This window comes from Pagrus pagrus (assembly GCF_965226575.1).
Source record: "Pagrus pagrus genome assembly, chromosome: 14".
Classification (NCBI taxonomy): domain Eukaryota; kingdom Metazoa; phylum Chordata; class Actinopteri; order Spariformes; family Sparidae; genus Pagrus; species Pagrus pagrus.
Genome location: NC_140198.1, coordinates 11,091,455 through 11,111,131, shown reverse-complemented (window position 1 = coordinate 11,111,131; position 19,677 = coordinate 11,091,455). Strand labels below are relative to the sequence as shown.

Below are 19,677 nucleotides of genomic sequence, written 5' to 3'. Positions count from 1 at the left end.
ATGTTCACTGTAGCTGCCACAGCACTAGTGCACACCCCATCTTTTAAAATCAATTTCCAATCTTGGGGCTTCTGAAGACTTGGATTACGCTGGACAAGCTGTATGGGCATTTTTTTGGTACATTTTTTTTTGTGATATTTCAAATGCAAGTCTCCATCTGCTTCTGTTGTTTAGGAGAATGCTGCAACGCTGTTTTGCTGAGAAACCCCACTGGACTTTCCAGCAGCATGGGAGTGAGTGGATAATGAATTTTCATTATGGGTGAACTCTTCCTTTAAGAGTCAAAATGGCAATCTTATGTTGTTTCTATCAGTTCACATGCAGAATAAAGGAGACCACACACGAGTTTAAGGTAATATTTTCTGGAATGCTTTTGCTCGTATCTTTTCCCCTCTTGCCAATGTTTACTTTTTTTTTTTTAGTCAATTTTCTTTCTTTAAATCAAAATTCTCTTTTTTTTTCTCTCCAAGATCCAATCCAAAAATGTATTTTTTTTTCTTTTCTTCTTTTTCTTTTGTATCCTCTTACAAGCACCCAATTCCTCCATCTTTATTGGCAAAAGCAAACATGCTAGTAAATTAGAAATCCATTTTTTACAAACAAAATACATGAAGAAAATACATCCACATCCTGCAAATATAAACAGTAACAAATCCAAAACTATTATCCAATAAACATTTTACATTTTTTTTTACACCGTTGTGTGATAGGAGCATACAGAAGATAGTACAAAAAGTGGGGGAGAGACCTTCCCTGAATCCTCACTCACACAAGCGAGAACCCTGCCAGTATAGGTTTGTCCTTTCCAAACTGCCAGTGACCCCGTGTGAAAAAGAAAATCACGAGTAAATTCTGCTTCCGCTTTCCATCGTACACCTGAAACCCATTCTGACCCACACAGTGATGATGCTGGGAACATGAGGTCACTGGCAGCAGGCTTCCGAGTTATCAGTCAACAGCGAGATATGCAATCCAAACAAGAGCGCTACCGACAGTGTAGGTGGGAGGAAATCACGCAGTGCGTTTCAAACACTGCACACTTTCACGTGATGCCAGAGAAAAAAGGAGGTGATCTGTTCCAATTTCTCGGCTTACTGACTGTTTTCACACGCAGACAGAAATCTGTAGCAGATTCCACACACATGCTTATTTCTGCCTGCATGTTTGTGTAATGTAGTGCGACTGATCCAGTTCATCTACCAAGTTCATTTCTCTCCTTCGCTTTGGTGCTTTCATTCGACTGGTTATGTTACTGGATATGATCACTTGATTTATGATAAGCACACATCAAACGACACTTCAATAGGCTGCATGTAAACGTAGTTATTTGTTTCAGAAAAGCAACAAAACTGGCTAAAAATGTATTTTCTTGCATCGGGCACATTTAACCTTTCCTCCCACCCTGAGGATTCTAAAATACAGTATGTGAAAAGAAGGCAAAAAACGCAAAGTCAAATTCTGTCATGAAAGGTGCACGTTCTGCACGACAATATTTAGCTGCACTAATGCACAAATAATATTGTGAGGCGCCATCCAACAGAGTGTTTTTTTTTTTTTTTCACAGCTCAGAGCAGCTCTCAAAGTGTCTTCAAAAGAAATGTGCTACTTCAATGACAAATTTAGTGAAATATCAACGTGGACTGGTTTAACACAAATGCAAAATCCTTTGCGAGTAAGCAGAGACGCTAAGCACTCTTGCTCGACCTTTTTCTACCTGACACAACCTTGTCATTTATTTAAAATGACAGAAAAAGAAACTAAAAAAAAAAAAAAGTACAACAGTAAGTTCTCTTTGAAGCATTTACAAAATTTACAAAAGTAAATCACAAATCTTGTAAAAATTCAGCCATCCGCTGATTGTGTAAGGCAAAGAAATTATATATATATATTTATATATATATATATATATATATATTAAAATCAACTGTTCAGTATTACATTCAAACACCTGTCTATGGATCTCACATTTTTCTTTTGAAATGGGTGATCTGATCCCTGTCCTGTCTGGCCTTTTGGACGACCAGGAGACAGAATTAAACAAGTGAAAAATGTTACACACTCCTGTAGAAAATGTAGAACACCTGTGTGGGTGTTTATATTTACACAGAGTGGCACTGGACATTTAGTGGGGAGAATTTACTACAAGACTGTATCTGACGTGCATGGACACGGCAATTTGTAAACATAGTTTGGATTTTTCTATTGCACTGGTATCCTTCTGTACCTGCACTGGCTCTAATGTGCTCACGGTACAGTATGGTGGCTGTTTTTGTTTTTTAAGGAATACAACATGCACAAATTACCATGAATTCATGCCAGGACAGAGAGCCACTGTCAAAAATAGCAGGATCCTTTAATGTTTTGTGGGTGAACCCATACCAAAACAAACTGTGAGCAAAGTGAAATGGAGAACTACACCACACTGCGCCAATGTAGGTACTGCAGAGTGCATCTATGCAGTGGAAAAATAAATAAATATCTCTCTGGTAGCAACAGAGAACGTTCTATCGGTGAAGGAATGGCTGTCCCTGAACTGAGGACAAGATCTTTAAAAAACTGGTGAGAAAAGAGCTTAAATACAGTATGTATAAAAATACCTATTCACAGTAGACACAAATGTTGTGCATTACTGATATTTATCATCTGGTAAGCACACTGAAACTTACATAGGTTATTTCTATCTATAAGAACAACTTAACATTTATCTTTCTCAGCAAAAGTGAGATGCTTTAAATAATCGTTTAGTCGAGGGATACAAAAAACTATCAGCCCTCTCAACTTCTTTTCATGTACAATAAAGTAAAGACGTTTTTACTTTGATTAGAGTCTAAAATTACTTTGTTTCAAAATACTGGAAAGGAACAAAAAAAAAATGTGACTTCAGTTGAATTGATTTTGTCTGCACGTGGGGAAAAATAATGACTGATTCTTCTGGAGAGCAGGCGACGACGAATCGCGGCGCCTTCACCGTCTCCAAGACCGGCTCTCGTACTCGTCGTCTTCGTCGTCGTCCTCTTCCTCCTCCTCTTCCTCTTCCTCACCAGGCAAGTAAGAGCTAGCTTCCTTCTGTTGAAAATCAAACAAAAACACAAAAATCTCCCGATTAGCTTTGAATTCTTAAACTTATTAAGATTATGCGATGGTGCTTTACATTGTGCCACATATTTTCTTTACAGATACCGTTTCATTTTGTCAGTGCTACAACACATACAAGAGGCTTTTCAAATGTGTACTAGTGCCCATGATAGATGAGATTATCTGTAATAATAATTTTCCACATGAAACATATTACTTGCTGCTTGGTATTACTTAATTACCTCTTCATTATCAAACTATCACCCCACTATTGCCACATTACTACTGAGCTGTAATGTTAAGTGCTACCCAAAACACTACAAACACGTTTCAATATACAGCACTATAACACATCATACCCAGTGCCAACCAAATGCAACATTATAAGTATTTATTGCAGTGTTGTTGTATTGAACTGCACTAGAATGTACAAACGTAGATTATTATAAAGTTTGTATTTAAAAAATGTCTCCTCATACTACATGAAACAGGCAGAGTATATAAGAAAGTATTAGGATTGTAATAAGAGGGACTTTTCGAGTGGATCAGCTTCCAGAGGGAGACACATTTTCATAATTGTTATCAAAGATTTCTAAAAATCATACAAAGCGCACTGAAGTGACGGGAAGGTTCTTGCGCACAAGTCAGACTGCAGCCTCAAAAACGCAACTCAAAAACATGAAAATACAGTACGAGGATTTCACCTGACAGTAATGCAGTTTTACTCAAAGGGCTCAGATGCTCTTAGTACTGAGAGGCTTGCCCTGATTTTCCATTGGGAGCTGTGGTGAAAAATTTAGAAGCACTGGAAAGAAATGCACAAGTGAAATCTGTGAATATAACTAAAACTTCTTGAAGTTTCCCCGTATCTGGGTGACTGTATGCTGCTTATGTTACTAATGATAACACATGGAGACATGCTACACATGCCAGTGTGATGTCTCTCACCGCATTGTCCTCATCTTTAGCCTCCACCTCCTCTGGCTCTGTTGAAACGGAGGGTGTCTTGGGCTTGAACCAGGAAATCTGCAGTACACGACCTTTGAACTTGGCTCCCTGGTTAGCTGCCTAGAAAACAAAGCAAGAGGGCAAGTTGCAATGACAGCCTTCACCGATTTTGTGCCAGTAAAACCCCCAAAAACTGGTCTGATTTAGAGTCATGGCAGTGGCTTACATTCTCTGCTTCGCTTCGTGTCTTAAAGGTCATTACGACACTGTTGGCGTCTTGATCACGGACGTCCTCGATCTCACCAAATTTCTAAGATTAAAAAGGAAAAAAAAAGATCAGAATGAATGTTCAATAATCAAGTTTAAATTCAGTGCAACTCCCCTTTAATATTTAATCTTTTTTAACTAAATAATACAAAAAAGAACAGCGCAGTCCTTACCACAAAGTGAGGCATCAGCTCTTCCTTCTCCTCCTGAGTGACCCCCAGAATAGCCAGGGCTCTGGGTCTGTGGTCGACCACCATGCGGTTCACGCTGCGAGCCATCATCTCCCGGCTTCGGCCCCTGCCGCGGCCCACGTGCATCGAACCGGGCTCCAGGGGCATCTTGCCTCTGCCACGACCTCGACCTGCTGGAGGCCGTATCAGACCCAACCGAGTCGCCTGGAGGAGGACAGATCGGGATGTTTGAGGTTATAAAACAACTGGCTGGCTGAATAAATGGGCGCCACCTGGCTGTGTTAAAAAAATCATCATGAACAGATGTGGAAAACAGATTGTGACTGGATGTAAGCATGACAACATCAAATCTTAATTTGTGTAGTAAGCTACAGCAAAGACAAAATATTACACATTTTTCTCATCCTTGGAGCGTAAGCACTCTCTACATGTTTGGCTCTGGTCGCCTCCTCCGTCCCTCTCTGCCCTTCACCATTAGTTGTCACTCCTCCATTTTTAAAGTGACATCTTGCTTCCTAACCACTCCACAACCTCATAACCACTCTCTCTTCCATTTGTCCCTCCCTCACTTCTCCCTCTAATTGTCATCCCGCGATTTTCTTACAAGGACCAGCGGCTCAAATTTTAATGAGACGGGGCTCCATCAGCGTAGGACCCGTGTCTGATTTGGCTTTCGTTAGCGGCTGCTCCTCGGGGCTTGCTTAAGTGGCTGCAGTTTAATGTGCAGAAGGAGGGTTGGGTTTGGATGGGTGGGAGGGGTGAGTATGCATTTTTAACAACTAAGCTAATTTAGCACCCACAGGGGTAGAGGGGGGGAAACATGCCAGGCAGGGTGTTGCAAACAAAAGCTATGTTCTTGTTCGACTGATCTTGCGACACAGACGACCTCGTCTGAGCGCTGCCAGTTTAGAGGAGGGGGAGATGTGGGGGCTGGCTAACACATTTGGATGCAGCAAAAAGCAGGGAAAACTTTTCTTTTCATGAACGACAAGAACTATTTCGTTTAACTTTTTAATGACTAGCCTCAGCAAGCACACTCACCGATTTGTGTTATTTTCCGTTAATAAGTCATAATGAGTGTGGAAAACAACATATCTGGTTGATGATTCAAATAAAACTAAACTTGAATTCAAACAAAGAGAAACCGTGTGATGGCATAGTATCATACAGTACTTCTTATTATCATCATGTGCCCTTATACATACATACATTGTAAAGCTCCTGATCAATCGTTGACTCAACTACTGTATTAGTGTCTATGAGTTTTGATATGATTATAAAGTCATCCATTAACATGTCACTTGTAGCTTAAAGAAGAAACACACATTTTCTTCAGGTAAAGCTTCTGTGATGTACAAAAAAAGGGCTAGACTTCTTGTACACACATGATTCTTCAGTATTTCCCCAAAGAATCAATTTAATTGATGGTGGAATTAAAAGAACTGAACACTGAGGATGTTATTTGTATTATTTATTCCTCTCTGAGGATTAAAAAGTTGCCTTATTTGTATTTTTGGTATCCATTTACGCATAGCTTGACTACTATTTATATCCTTCATTTGCAGAAGTGCTGTTCACCTGTTAAACTTGATTTGGATTTGCATGTTAACGTCTCTCTTTTCTACGTACATACATTCAGGCAGTGTTGGGTAATATCCTGTCTGCTGACTTCCTCTAAGGGCATTTTTTGAAATGACATCCTCAAATTCAGCCTTAAGAAAAATGTTGATGAAGTCCACGTCATTGTCATTGACCTGTGTGTGTCAGTTCTAGCCATCTTTTCAGATCACTGTTCTGTGGTTATGTACCATCTATGTACGTGTATGTGTGTGCATTACCTCCACCTGTAGTTGTCCCAGTTTTCTCTTGAGGTCTGTTGTATCCTCTCCAGAGCTCATTTTCTTGTGAAAGTCCAGCTCAGCGTCCAACAACTCCTTCTGGGCCTGGTCACATATCAAAAGAAAAAGTTAAGGTGTATATTGATGTTACCCTACCCACAGTTTACACAGTAACAGTATCTATGCTGGCCAAAAAGGACCAAAACTTACATCAGTCTTGGTCTTGGACTGGCTGTGGTTGGGTTTGGCACCGGGCGCCTGGGAGGCAGGGCTAGGGTTCATCTCGTTCTGCAGCTGTGCGATCTTCTCCGTCAGCTCCTTCAGTGTCTTCATGATGTTGGCCCTCTCCTCAGGTTTCATCCCTCGGTTCTTCTCCAGGCGATTTATCAAGGCCTGAAAGAAGAAGACGGATAAGCGGTGAGGGAGAAGAAGGTGTGAAAGGCAGAATCAGAGAGGGTAAAGACAAGAGAGACGAAGGGGTGTTGAAGCCAGTTTTACCTTCTGCCACTCGATGTGCGTCTTTAACATCTCTTGCTTCTTCTTTCTCATGTCTTGCTGGAGCTTTAATGCCTCCTAAACGAAAAGAAAGACAATAAATAAAATATAGTCAGAGAGGTGGAAAAAACACTATATGCTGTTGGTGAAAATTTCATTTCTCATCGGTGGCCCCTGGGAAAAACAAATGGCTAATCCCGGCTTTGCTATTCTCGCACCAGTCAAAATTTGCATTAAAAATTAAGCAGCATGCCTGTTTCTTCTTGAGGACTTCCTGCGCTTCTAGTGCTTTTCCAGTTTTCCCAAGGCTCTTTGAGGAGGACTTCAGGGCTATGGAAGTGTAGGGGTTCTTCTGGGTGTTTGTCAGTGCAGGCGCCACCTAAGAGAGAGCAACACATTTAGATAATCAGAATGAGGTGGTAGACAGCTGCAATAGACACAAACAAGAATGCACTGTTAACTAACTCCCAGTCCAACTATTGAACGGACTGTTATGCAATGCTGCACAGACATTCATGGTCCTCAGATGATTAATTTGAATGACTTTGGTGACCCTCTGACTTTTCCTTTAGCACCACCATGAGGTTGGCATTTTTTAAGTGAAATGTCTTGACAGCTATTGAAAGGACTGAATTTCTGTGAAATTTGGCACAAACATTCATGTTCCAAAGTGGATTTCAATACAAAAAGTTTTGAAACTGGTCAAGGTGGTCACCTCAGCTGGCAGCAAAGTAGTCCTTGTGGGCATCTTTGACCATCAAAGTAAGTCCACTAAAAGAGCGAGATTATATACCAAGTGTCTGACAACATTACAGAAAAGATCCCTACAGACATAGACCTTTTTGATAAAGAGTAAAATCCTATTAACCAGAAACAAGTGCTATATCACTCTTGCCAGACTCCATTTACAAAAAACAGTAATTTTATCATCGTAAAACACAGTACATTCAAACTCAACAGAAACAAAACAGAACAATCTACATGAAAATGCTACTTCAACCCCACGTCTGACATCACCTGACACACACACACACACACACACACACACACGTACAGAGACTATAACGTACAGTGACAATGTCTGGGTTCAGGCTGTCCGGCTTGTTTGTAGCTGTGATCCCAGCCACCGCTGGCAGGCGATGCTTGGGCACAGTCTTGTTCAACACGTAGGCTGCTGGACTGTGCTGCTTGATCTGATGGTTTCAGAAACGGGGTAACACTAAGAGATCAGTAAGAAAAGACGAAGGACTTCTGTGTATTCAGCTCTTATACTAACCTTATGCATAGAGCTGTGTGGCGGCCCCTGGCTGGGTGCTGCCCCGACTGCCTGGCTCCCTAAGCTCTGCTCCTGCTGCTGGAGCCCTGTGGCGTTGGTGCCCGGCTCGCGGTGCCAGTACACACGAATGAAGCGGTTGTTGAGGACCGCCTCGGTGCTGGATATGGCCCGTCTGGCCTCTTCATTTTTTGTGTACTGGATCAATGCCGCTTCAGGGTCTCCGCCAAACACCACCTGGAAAGCGTGCAGGTCAGGTATTGTGTATATAACGAAATAAACTCTTCTGCAGAGCTGAACTTCATGAACTCACTGCTGAACATTGAGCTATTCATTTTTTTGTTCAGAATTCTACACATCCAATTAAAAAAAAAGGCAAATTGAGAACATTATACAAAGTAGCATGACCATCATTCTATAACTAAAGACAGAAAGAAAATTAATTACCAACTATTTTGACAATCAATTAATCATTTATTTTCTTTGTCAAACTAAAGTCAAACATTTGCTGGTTCAAGCTTCTTAAATGTAAAAAAAAAAATGCTGCGTATCTTTGTCATTTATGGTAGTACATGCAAAGTCTTTAGGTTTTGGACTGTTAAGAGAAATTACGGCAGCAAATGATGTATTTTACCTGGATGTTGACGATGGTTCCAAACTTGCTGAAGTGCTCATTGAGCTTGGTGATGTTGTTGAGCTCACGTGGGACCTTGCGCACCTCCAACTTGGTGTTCACATAGTGATACCTCTTGGGGAAACTGCTCTTATGTTGGTTGTTAAAATTCGGCCTGAAACGAGAAGAAGATTGTGATGTTTACAACTTTAGTATCCCACAGCATTTATTTTGGAAAAACTGGAAAAGCTAATGATCATTTTGGGCAGTGAAATGGAACCCAGATTGATGACCTGAGGTTCAGGTTTCTGCCTTCATACTGAAGTTTCTAAAAGGTATAACAGCTGACCACATGTCCACGCTTGACACCCAAGATGGATCACTAGTAGAGCCTCACCAATGTAAGCATCTCAGTCAGGGGATGTGTGTGTGAACCTGCTTCCCACAGCTGAGACAAAAGATTAGCTCCTGACCTATGAGTCACCAATTTGTATGATCGAATTTCAACCAGCCAGTTTCTTCAAATGTCCTCACAATACCTGCTTCTATTTGGGGAAGGTATAAAGTGCAGATGATCGCTCTGGGCAAACTGTGGAAATTTCATATCCCCGAGCTTTATCACGAATAAAATATTCAGTAACTGCTGTGTTAGCTGTGGAAATATTTCTCAAGAGGACCTTCACTGTTCCATCTTTGCAGTGCTTTATTGCCATGTGAAGTGAGGACAACTTCTTTGATTAGGATGGTACCACATAATGCTGATGCTGAACAGATTACAGATTTTAATGTCTAATTTCAGAGTGAAACTTTTCAAATGTGTGCGTGTCTTTCAGTCCTTACTTCTCCATCCAGGGTTTTTTAGCTGCTGGTCCCTCAGCTGTACTGGGTCCCATGGTTCTCTTCCTATTATCCTGATCCGTGTTGAAACGGGACACGTTACTTCCAGGAGTGCTGGCTACAGTGGCAGGCTCTGTCTGGATCACTATGTTGGCAGCTAGAGGACGCACAAACAGACAAAATGATGAAGAAACAATAATAAATACATATAATAATTAATTAAACATAGGTGTTTACATTTATAAATTCTAAACTTTTATTTACACAAGCATCCACACTTTTCTAATCAATTCACATCAACCCAATAGCGCCCACTGCCCAGGATTTCTTTGTTGAAGAGTGTCGGCACTAAAAAGGCTGATAGTTGTTACCTCTGGAGCCCTGTCCTTCGCTGGAGGTGAGGCCGATGAGGTTGGATCGCTGTGTCTGCACTCGGGGAATGAACTGACGGTACGGGTTACGCCCTGCTGCAGTCAGGCCTGGGGATTCTGGGTTATAGCCCTCTGGATCATAATTATCTAATGTGCAAAAATGGAGACACACTCATGAACACGCAGGCTTAGAGGGAATTGGAAACACTTTTTAACTGTCACAAAACTTTGTGAAAAAACTTTACAAAGTACAAAAAAAGGACCCGAGAAGAATAAAATGACACAACAAAATCATGCAGCCCAACATGTATAAATAAATGAGATAAAAGCATAAATAAAAGCATCGTTTGGGGGATTTTAAATGTGTCCAATGAAGTGACACCTAGGGAGGGGAATCGAAAAACAGATTAAGAATGAGCATTTCTTTTTATCATTGTTGCCGAATGACGTCAAACTCATGTGTCTATGCTGCCGGAAGCTTGCAACAAGCTGGAGTCATGGTGAAAAGTAGGAGTGTTCATTTCACAAAACAAGTCTAAAACACTGTATAAGGTCTGTAAAATTATAATTTCAAGTAAGAGTGAAAACATTCACAATATGCTGAAATATCTTTCTACTCAATATGATTTTTAATTCCAGCAATGCAATGTATTTGACACACCTGAGTGCTTCTGCTTCCCAACCTAGTATGTCCTTTGCTGATGGTAAATATACTTGTTACGATATAGTAACATTAGCCCCATGCAAGCAGACTTGCATGGGCCTAATATGTGTTATTCATTTTCAGACCTAAATGAAAATGAATAACATAAAAATATTATTTTATTTCATCATTTTAGATGATGACAGACTGTTGCTACAGCTGGCTTTTCAAGCTACAACCAGTTCGACTAAAACTGAGGACTCAGGAATCAATAAGTGAATCAGTAAAGGATCAAAGCGATAAGCAGAGTAGATATTGGCATTGGTATCTATAAAATCTTATCAGTTCCCATCCCTAGTGACAGCTACCTGTGACATTTTAAGTTAAATACAGCTCTGTGTAGTACTTAAAACAAAGACGCAATATTGACAAAGATAGAACCAAATGTACATATAAAGAAAATAAATAAATAAAACTAATAGAAAAAATATTTCTAAAAGATGAGACATGACTCTTTTCCTGGACCACACTTCACTTTAACAAAATGGGACCTTTTGTGACAGTTTGACTATCTGAGTGCAATTAAGGTCAAAAACTGAGTTTGTAATTAACTCAGAATAGACCCACTCCATTTCAACTAAGTCTTAGCTTTTCTGCATAACTGTGTAATTATTCATGAGCCGAATTACAGGGAAAGCACTTAACACAATAAAGCTGTAGAAGAGTTCATGTTAATTGTGCATAGCTGCTGTCTGTTAGGTTAATTAACAGTGCTACCTGCTGGTCAACAGCTGTTACTGCAGCCTGAAGAAACATGAACACGACACACTGCATACACTACAACATCACACACAAACCAACTTAAAATGACAGAAAACAGAAACACAAAAGCCACTTAACTTACAGTATACAACTCATTGTGGTTCAGTTCTAACTTATCAAGTCTGATTTACTATAACTAAAAGAAAATGATTAAAGAAAAGTCAGATCAGGAAAAAGAGCCGGAGCCACAGCAATGTCGCCACCCAAACAGACAGTCCCAATCTGAATAGGAAAAGCTTCACTGCTTACATTCAGACTGGACATATTGGGGACGAAGAGACACAGATGAGGACGAGGAGGGAGGAGGTGGAGGAGGAGGAGGAGGAGGAAGAGTAGGTGGCAGCCCCACACCAGGCGGTCCAATAGGAGGAGAAGAAGTGATTGCCGTTTGGTGGTTGGGGGTATCGATCCCACTGGTTGCTATCAGTGGGGGTCCTGAGGGAGACACAAGCCCAAGCTAATGTCTCAGGTATATCGCAGGTATGACAGTGAGCCTTGGTTTGAACTACCACTACTGGTAACACATTATGACGACCACCATTAATAACTGGTAAATTAATAGTTGATTAAACTTCAGTTAATAGTTATTTGGCTCTTAACAAAGAATAAAATGCTTTATAAATAATTAAAGTAAAGGTTTCTAAACATTAATTAATTAATGTTTAAATGAACTACCCCGCATATATTAATAATTTACAAAGTATAATAAGCATCAGTTGTAACTTTATAATAAATAATTTCTCAACAAATGGTTTATAAAGCATTTCAGAGTTTGTCAACAGTGATATAGCTAATATCTGAAGTTTGATTAGCTATTAATTTACCATTTATTAATGATGGATATTATAAAGTGTTACCCTACAACTTTTTTCATGACAAACTGGTTGTTTTAATATGACAATGAAGGCACCAAGAAGTGATAACAACTGTTCCATGCAATCAATTAATTTGGCATCTTAAGGCAAATCAGACAAAAACACATCATCATTTCAAGAAGCAGCGCAATCACAGCAGTGGCTGTGAAATAAGCAACAACTGTACTGCACTGTTTTAATCAGCAACTATTCGCTTGCTCATTAAGTCACATTCATGCAGCAAAACTAAAACACGGATAAGACTTAAAGGTTGAAAGGAGGAGGAACAAATACATAATTTAGGAGCTTTGACTGAAGCTGTCAATGGTAATCTCAGAACAACTCGCTATCAATTTTAAGTTGAACAAAAGAGCCCAAAAGAACTGTTGTGTCAGACAAACAATCCTCAAAACACAGACGCTCATACAGGCTAGGGAAATGCATAAATACATGAAAACTATTGAAACCATCGAATATCTCACAAATAAACTCTATTATGCTCCAAACTGATTTTTTTCTGGCTTGCACTCAAACTGCCTCCAGATTGTGATGTTTATTTCTCCACCATGCTGAGTGAGCAGGTTTTTTTATGGCACAAAACAGTCCTATTCAAGAAGTTAAAATATGCTGAACTAAAATGTGCTGCTCTGTTATTGTGAAATGGAAAGGCAGAATGTTATGCAAGAAACAGGTCAGCCTCGTCAAAGGCTTTTCCTTCCACCAGGTACAAAAAAAACAACCTGTTATGTCACGCATAATGTAGTCTACAGATTATGCTGATTCATACCGTACACACATGAAAGAAATAAAAACAAGGGTCACGATAACAACCAAGATAGTGAAAGTATACCTTTACAACTTGAAAAAAACTATATATACACTTTTAAAATTAAAAGGCTACACTACAAGAAAAGAGAAAAAAGATTTCTTATCATCATCTTTTATAACCAGTCTCAATCTCAATAAAACCAAATGAGAAATTGCTAAAGGAGCAAATTACCACACATGGAGGAAAAACAGGTCTTACTGTTCAAACAAGCGCCAGGAGGGCAGTTACTACAACTAGCTGCATTCATCCGTCACTCTTACATTTACCAAAATGCAACTGGAAATGTAACAGTTCACATCAAACATATGCAGTTTCTAGCAGTTGCCATTAATGCACTGGTGTGGTGGTACTACTCACCAGTCATGGGGAAGACGCCCGGTGGTGGTGGTTGACCGTAGGGTGGCATCGCAGGCATCCTAAGGGGAGGGGGTGGCTCAGTGATTGGGGGCATGGGCAGGCCGGCGGGGGGCATGACAGGCGGCGGTGGAAACGGAATCATGCTCGGCAGATTGACATCATCGACAATGAGAGGGTCGTTTCCGTGGTCGAATGGACAAAGGTCGCCACGGACGCAAAATCCCTTTTCTGTGTGAGGGAGGGAAACGTAGGTGTAGAGGTTTAGGACAGCATAAAGAAACATTCTCTGAGCAAGACCTACAAAACTTTTAGTTTCATCAGATACCTCTGTAACCTTCAAAAAGTTCAAAAAGGGTTTATGCTCCTGGCAATCAAACCCATTCTCAAAAATGTGAAGAATAAAAACTTAATAAAAGAGAATAAATAAACAAGATGACAGATTAAAGGATGGTCCTAGTTCATATCAGCTAAGACCTACAGTGCATGTATTTACCCCACAGTCTCATTAAGGAACTGGGTCCCTTGTGGCTGTGTTTGAGCACTGTGACAGAAAGCAGTGTGCTACAGGGACAGTGGGTAAATTTGAACCTTCACTCTCTGGAGAAGGGATTGCTAAACAGTGGTCATTAGTGAGAAGACTAAACAAGGCAATCATTAACTCTCATGGGAAGATAACAGCAGAGATTACACCATAGCCAGGGCAAACTTTACAATAGTCTCTGAGATGGAGGAAAGGAATAAAAGCAGAAATCAAATGAAAAAGCGGAAAGGATGATTCACTTGGTTCCTACCATCATAATCCCTGCAACGCTGTTTGAGTGAAGGACCCTTGTTGCTGAACGGCTTGTTGACACCATCTTGCCTCTGGGCGGCGTAGTAGCCAGACCAGCTGTCCGTCGTGCTGTCGGGCAGGTGAGCCGGTGTTGCTATGGGAACGCCTCCAGCTCCCGAGACTCCGGCGGACGACGAAGAGGAGGAAAAGGGGTGAGGAGGTGTGGGCAGGGGCAGGAGAGGTGGCGGGTGCTGCTGCTGGGAGCCGGATGTGGTGGAGGAGTTGTAGCAGTCTGTGTCCTTCCTTTCCAACTCAAACTTTGACTTGAAGTCTGCTGAAGACGAGCAGAAACAGAGACATTTTAGCAAAACATTAATAAGTATTAAAGTAAAGTAGTGGACTACAGAAAAAAATCCAAAGGCTGTAAGTTTTAAGCTACTTCACTCATCATGCCAAACACTCAGGGATGTAGATTAACCTTGCGGGTAATAAGGCCAGTTCCAGCCTGTGTTGTTGAATCCCCACTGATATGATTGCATTGCCGTCCACATTGCTCCTTATCGATAACAACTCCCAGCAACACTGACCAGAAATCCAGTAGAAAACAATATAACAACCACATCCAAAATTGTTCAGCCTCTTCTCACCAGCACACCCAGGATGTCTGCAGCTGCACCTATGCATCACTAATGCACAGTTCAACTGTGCCGACAGGTGCTTCAGGAACTTTTGCACTCCTGGGTCTGGTCCCCTGTGCTGTTGTTATTGGTCGTGTGTGTGTTTGGGGGGGGTGTAACTTCTCTCACCTCTGCCTCCTCTGTGCTCCCTGTCCCTGCTCTTTCCTCGGCTGCCGCTCCTGCTCCGGCTTCGGCTGCGGCTGTAGCTCCTCCCACGAGGGCTTCCCCTGCGACGCTCGTGGCGCTCCCGCTCACGGTGGGAGTCGCTGCCGCTTTTTCCGTGCCGATCGAAGTCGCGGCGCTTGCGCTCGTCTCGCCTCCTGTCATCGCGGCTCCTGTGTGGTTGATGAGTTAGAGGGATTATGAATGAATTACTACATTTAACCAACAGACACGTTTAAGAGATGTTATGCATGATGAAGTGATGAGTGACTGTTGTGAAACTTATGAAACTGTTTAATAATAAAAGAAACAATATTTTTGCCATAAGGACGAAGTGATGAGTATGGCTTTATATGTTGTTTGCAGGCGTTAAGTTCATTAAACTCTTAAGCTGTTGTTTTAAATGACAGACCAGCAGTCACCTGTTATTGACTAGTCATGCTATAGTCAAGGGACAGGTTACTGGACACCTGGGCTCTCATCAAACTAAAAGCATGACTCATGGGACTTCAAACCAACCATACAAATGTATCCATATGCTAAGAAGATGCTGTAGTGGAAATTTTAGCATGAGACTGGGGTTAAGGATCCATATGTCTCACATGTCAGAATAGTATCTATGCATGCCTTGTGCTTGATCATTAAACCAAGGTGAAACATATCCCTGAAGCCACAGCCATACCTGGACTCGTTGAAGTCAGGGCGGTTTCTCAGAGGACTTCTCCTCCGCCTGTTTTCTCTGTCCTCCTCTGGAGTTTCAGCCTTGAGGGGAAAAAAACAGACATTTAATTTAAAACAAAAACTTTTGAACAGTAACGGAACCACCATCTGTTTTTGTTTTGTTTTTTCCTTTTCCACAAAAAGCACTTTGACAATGAATAGTTTGTCTCAAAAATCAATGTTTAGAGACTAAACAAAGCAAATAAATTCTTCTCACCTCCACAGCATCAGACTTGACTGCTGGTGGTTTGACCTCCTCTTTAGGAGCCTCCTTGGCAGCAGGAATTCCCAGGTAGTTCTTGGTTGTCAGACATTCAAAAAGTTTATCGACAAATCCCATTGTCTCTGCAATGACAAAAGGAAGTTTGTGAACAGAGTCAATCTTCCACTTGAATCATGAGCAGTTTTGCCCATTCTCCCTCAAAGAGCAACCTGCCCCTTAGGCATGAAATGTACTAACATTTCTCCTGAATCACACTTCACTAAATACTTCTGTGCTCCTGGTGGGCTAAATATAACCAAAGTCTAATAAACACCAAGTGAGCAATAAACGCAGAGAGAGCACAGAGATAAAACAGGAAAAAGCTGCTTGATAAATAAAAAAGTACATGAAGGAGAAAATGCATATACACACCCACAAAAAAACAAACAAAGTACATTAAAGGAGATAATTTGAATAATTAATTTACTGCAATCTTTAAGTATGTTATTCCAAAGGCTTTACACTTCCTAACTTTGTTGTGGTTTTATCGTTCCCCTGTGACTGTTATTATACTGTACAATTCAAAGTAAAGGGAAACCATTTAATGATGTCAATCATATAAGGAAAGACAGCTTGATCCAACTCAAGCGAAACAAGTTGATGCTTCATGTAATTCAGCCTGGAGACATTAGAGGGGTACTTTCAACTGATGTTAACACCCCCTCTGGTGGCCGTATTGGGGACCCACAATTGGTAGATGGCGATAATATACAGCTCATTGCATCTCTGAATGTGTAAATTAAGCTTACGGTCTGGAAGGAATTTTAAAGACAGTCTTAATCCATTTCTGTGCATTTTGGCCATGTCACCACTTAAATTTGATGCTGCATTAACATTTTGCAAAATGCAAAACTAACTCAAATGTATTACATACACATCTTTTCTTTTCTACAATTAACATCCTTACTGCTTATACATTATTGTTGGTTTAATTGAATTTCTTATTTATATTAATTTTGATCATATCCTTTATGACCATTTTACTCTTTATAACTGTATTATTTCCTTTTATGTACCTTAAATTTCTTTAATCATGCATACCTGTATTGAGGCAGATTAACTAATTTGCTATCACTGGAAAGTACTTGAGGTGTACAGTACAGGTGAACTCCTGTTGCTTTTATATGTGGTATATAAATAAAGTGACTTGACCTACGTATAGTGTCTGACCAGCTAAATATGACCATCCCTCTCACCCTAGCTGTCAGTTATATAGCTCGTCTTTCAGACTAATTTCTTATGTTTCTGATTGAACCTTCTTCTATCTCCATTTTGCCCTTTTAACATCAACATGTTTACATAAAGTTGTTTTTCTATCTAATCCTCATATCCTATTTGCCAATAATCAGATTGATGGACCACCATAATGCCACCGGCTATGATTCCAAGAGGATTTATGACATAACTGCAAAGGCTCTATTGTCGGTGGAGGGAGAAAAATAAATGCTTTTCCCTCGTTAGCCAAAAGATCAAAATATCTGCTGGAAGACCATGTCCGCATTACTTTCTTGACAGGCAAACAGTAGGGTCAATATCAAAACAGCATGTCGTGTTCACTCACACTGACACAGGAGCTCTTTGGGGAGTTCATACCTTTTTGTAGGAAGACATCAAGCTGATCAGCACAAAGTGCTTTCAGCTCCTTCTCTGGTTTGTCCTTCTTTACAAGAGCCACCACATAGTTGGCTAATGCAGACGGGTCAGCATCACATCTGCGGGTTAAAATATATGTGATTTTAGAAATTCGAGTTACATTTATCATAGTAAATAAAAAAATACTGATATATCAATACATATTGATTCTGAATATTTGAAACAGGTTTGATACACATTTTTTGCAGTATCAATGCAGCAGGACTAGCTCTCTGCTTTTTGCCCCCCTCTCCAACAGCGAGTTGACACATGCAACCCTATCACAGCCACATATTTTCACCTCCACCAGATCTAAATTAACTTAAATGCTGTTGTTCTTCACATGCAGCCTTGTTATACCTATCTTTTCATTTAAAAAAAAAACTAAAAATGTATGCCCTCGATGTAGTGCCTGTGGTATCGAACAGAGTATTGAATATCAATAATTATCATAGTATTGTATAAGAGTTAGAAATTCCAGTATCTTGACAACACTACTTAATTATTTAACCAACTGTAGTATACTGTTTGTCAATGAGGTGTGCTACTGTGGTGTCCACCTACTGATGCATGCAAACACCATACTCTGTAATATAACATAACATTCAGTACCAAGTGAGACCCTTGCCAAAGCTTGTAGGGAAAGAACGTTATAAAAGCCTAAAAATCCTACTATATGCTTTATTTTAAAAAACATTTAAAAGGGATAATAGATCATACTACAAGCTCTCTCAGCAAGCAGGTCATGAGGCTATTGACATATCACCAACACACTCTCAAAACTACTTTAACTTAAACATCCAGTGATCAAAAATTAGCAAGTGAAAAGTAAAAAAAGTTAATGTTCCTAAAGCTTAGCCAATTATATACTAAGTGCTCTATCGCAGGCAACTTGACTTGTTTCAGTTTCTTGTAGACATTTCACCTCTCAGCCAAGACGCTTCTTCAGTTCTGAGCCAATTATAATTTCTAGGATTTAAAGATAACAAAAACAACCAAGATTCAACTACTTTCCCTATGAAGCTATTTTCCCCTCAGAGAATGAGAGTGCAGCAAGCTGGCAGCACTTTCAAGACATGGCTGTCTCTGTGGGACAGTAAGTGACTGTTACAGCATCACCTAAACAGAGCCTGTGTGTCTTACACGTCAACCCCTCTACATATCAACCCCACTTTCTTACATATTCAAATCCATCAATGCATTTAAACGAGTTCTTTGTCAGCATCTTTATCCTACTGTAATTACAAAGTCATTTACATTAGAAAGAAAGGGAGCAAAGTAAGAGTGTGTGCAACTATGGTGACAAACATTTCCAGTTTTAACAAATGCAACAAACATATCACATAACGCTGCAAAAGTCCATCACACTCAACACTTACTACTATTTTAATCACAAGCAGCAGCAGACGAGTTAGGCTATCTGTTGCAGCTTCGTGGCTTGCTTCAGAGCTGGGATAAAGTCAAATAATCGTGGGCCAGCTGCTTGCTGGACTGCCCCAAAATAGCGCTCCAACAAACGTGCTACATCGTGCACAATATTGTTTTAATCTTTAGCATTCGCTTGTTTATCAAAAGCGCTGTCTCTCTTTGCTATTAACAGCCAGCTAGCGGCGACGGTGGTTAGCTAACTCGTGCGAGAATTTGTCATCAGATTCTAGCAAGCCCCACATTGATGCCTGGCTAACCCACTGGCTAGCTAGCTAGCTAGCTAGCTAACGTAGCTACGTAGCATGCAACCTAAATGTCATTTCCAATTCAACACTCACATTGGCTCCAGTAGTTTTGCCAGCCATGACTTCAGGGCTTCAACATTCTCTATGATCATCGTGAGAAAGACTAGAATACTGTCTATAAAATGAAAGTGCGTTTTGATAACCCTACTTTCATCGTCTATAAATTTATAAGCTTTCAGGCCGTTTGTCTCTCTTCACTGGCAGTTCGGACGAAGTGGTTTACGGCATGGCAACACAAGTTGACTTGTCGTAAAACGGGCCAGGCGACGGACGTTGAAACCGTATTCAACCGCGATTTATTAAAGA

At 40.5% G+C, this 19,677-nt stretch overlaps 1 protein-coding gene across 4 annotated transcripts; it reads right to left on the bottom strand.

The window, feature by feature from the left end:
• Positions 1 to 346: 346 nt before the first annotated feature.
• rbm27 (RNA binding motif protein 27) lies at positions 347 to 19,569 on the bottom strand. 4 transcript variants are annotated; one of them, XM_084374168.1, is made up of 21 exons: positions 19,405 to 19,569; positions 17,600 to 17,718; positions 15,962 to 16,089; positions 15,707 to 15,786; positions 14,992 to 15,197; positions 14,205 to 14,519; positions 13,414 to 13,641; positions 11,623 to 11,808; positions 9,909 to 10,055; positions 9,541 to 9,694; positions 8,722 to 8,875; positions 8,091 to 8,324; positions 7,885 to 8,007; positions 7,068 to 7,193; positions 6,818 to 6,892; positions 6,530 to 6,712; positions 6,320 to 6,424; positions 4,464 to 4,685; positions 4,250 to 4,333; positions 4,024 to 4,143; positions 347 to 3,066 (listed from the first exon to the last, which is right to left on the bottom strand). In XM_084374168.1, the coding sequence occupies exons 1-21, from the start codon at positions 19,461 to 19,463 to the stop codon at positions 2,965 to 2,967; spliced, it is 3,150 nt and encodes a 1,049-aa protein (XP_084230294.1). In that variant the 5' UTR covers positions 19,464 to 19,569; the 3' UTR covers positions 347 to 2,964. The 4 variants fall into 4 exon arrangements, with proteins under 4 accessions (XP_084230294.1, XP_084230296.1, XP_084230295.1 ...); XM_084374170.1 differs by having other exon boundaries at positions 6,326 to 6,424; XM_084374169.1 differs by having other exon boundaries at positions 14,205 to 14,516.
• Between the last annotated feature and the right edge of the window lie 108 nt (positions 19,570 to 19,677).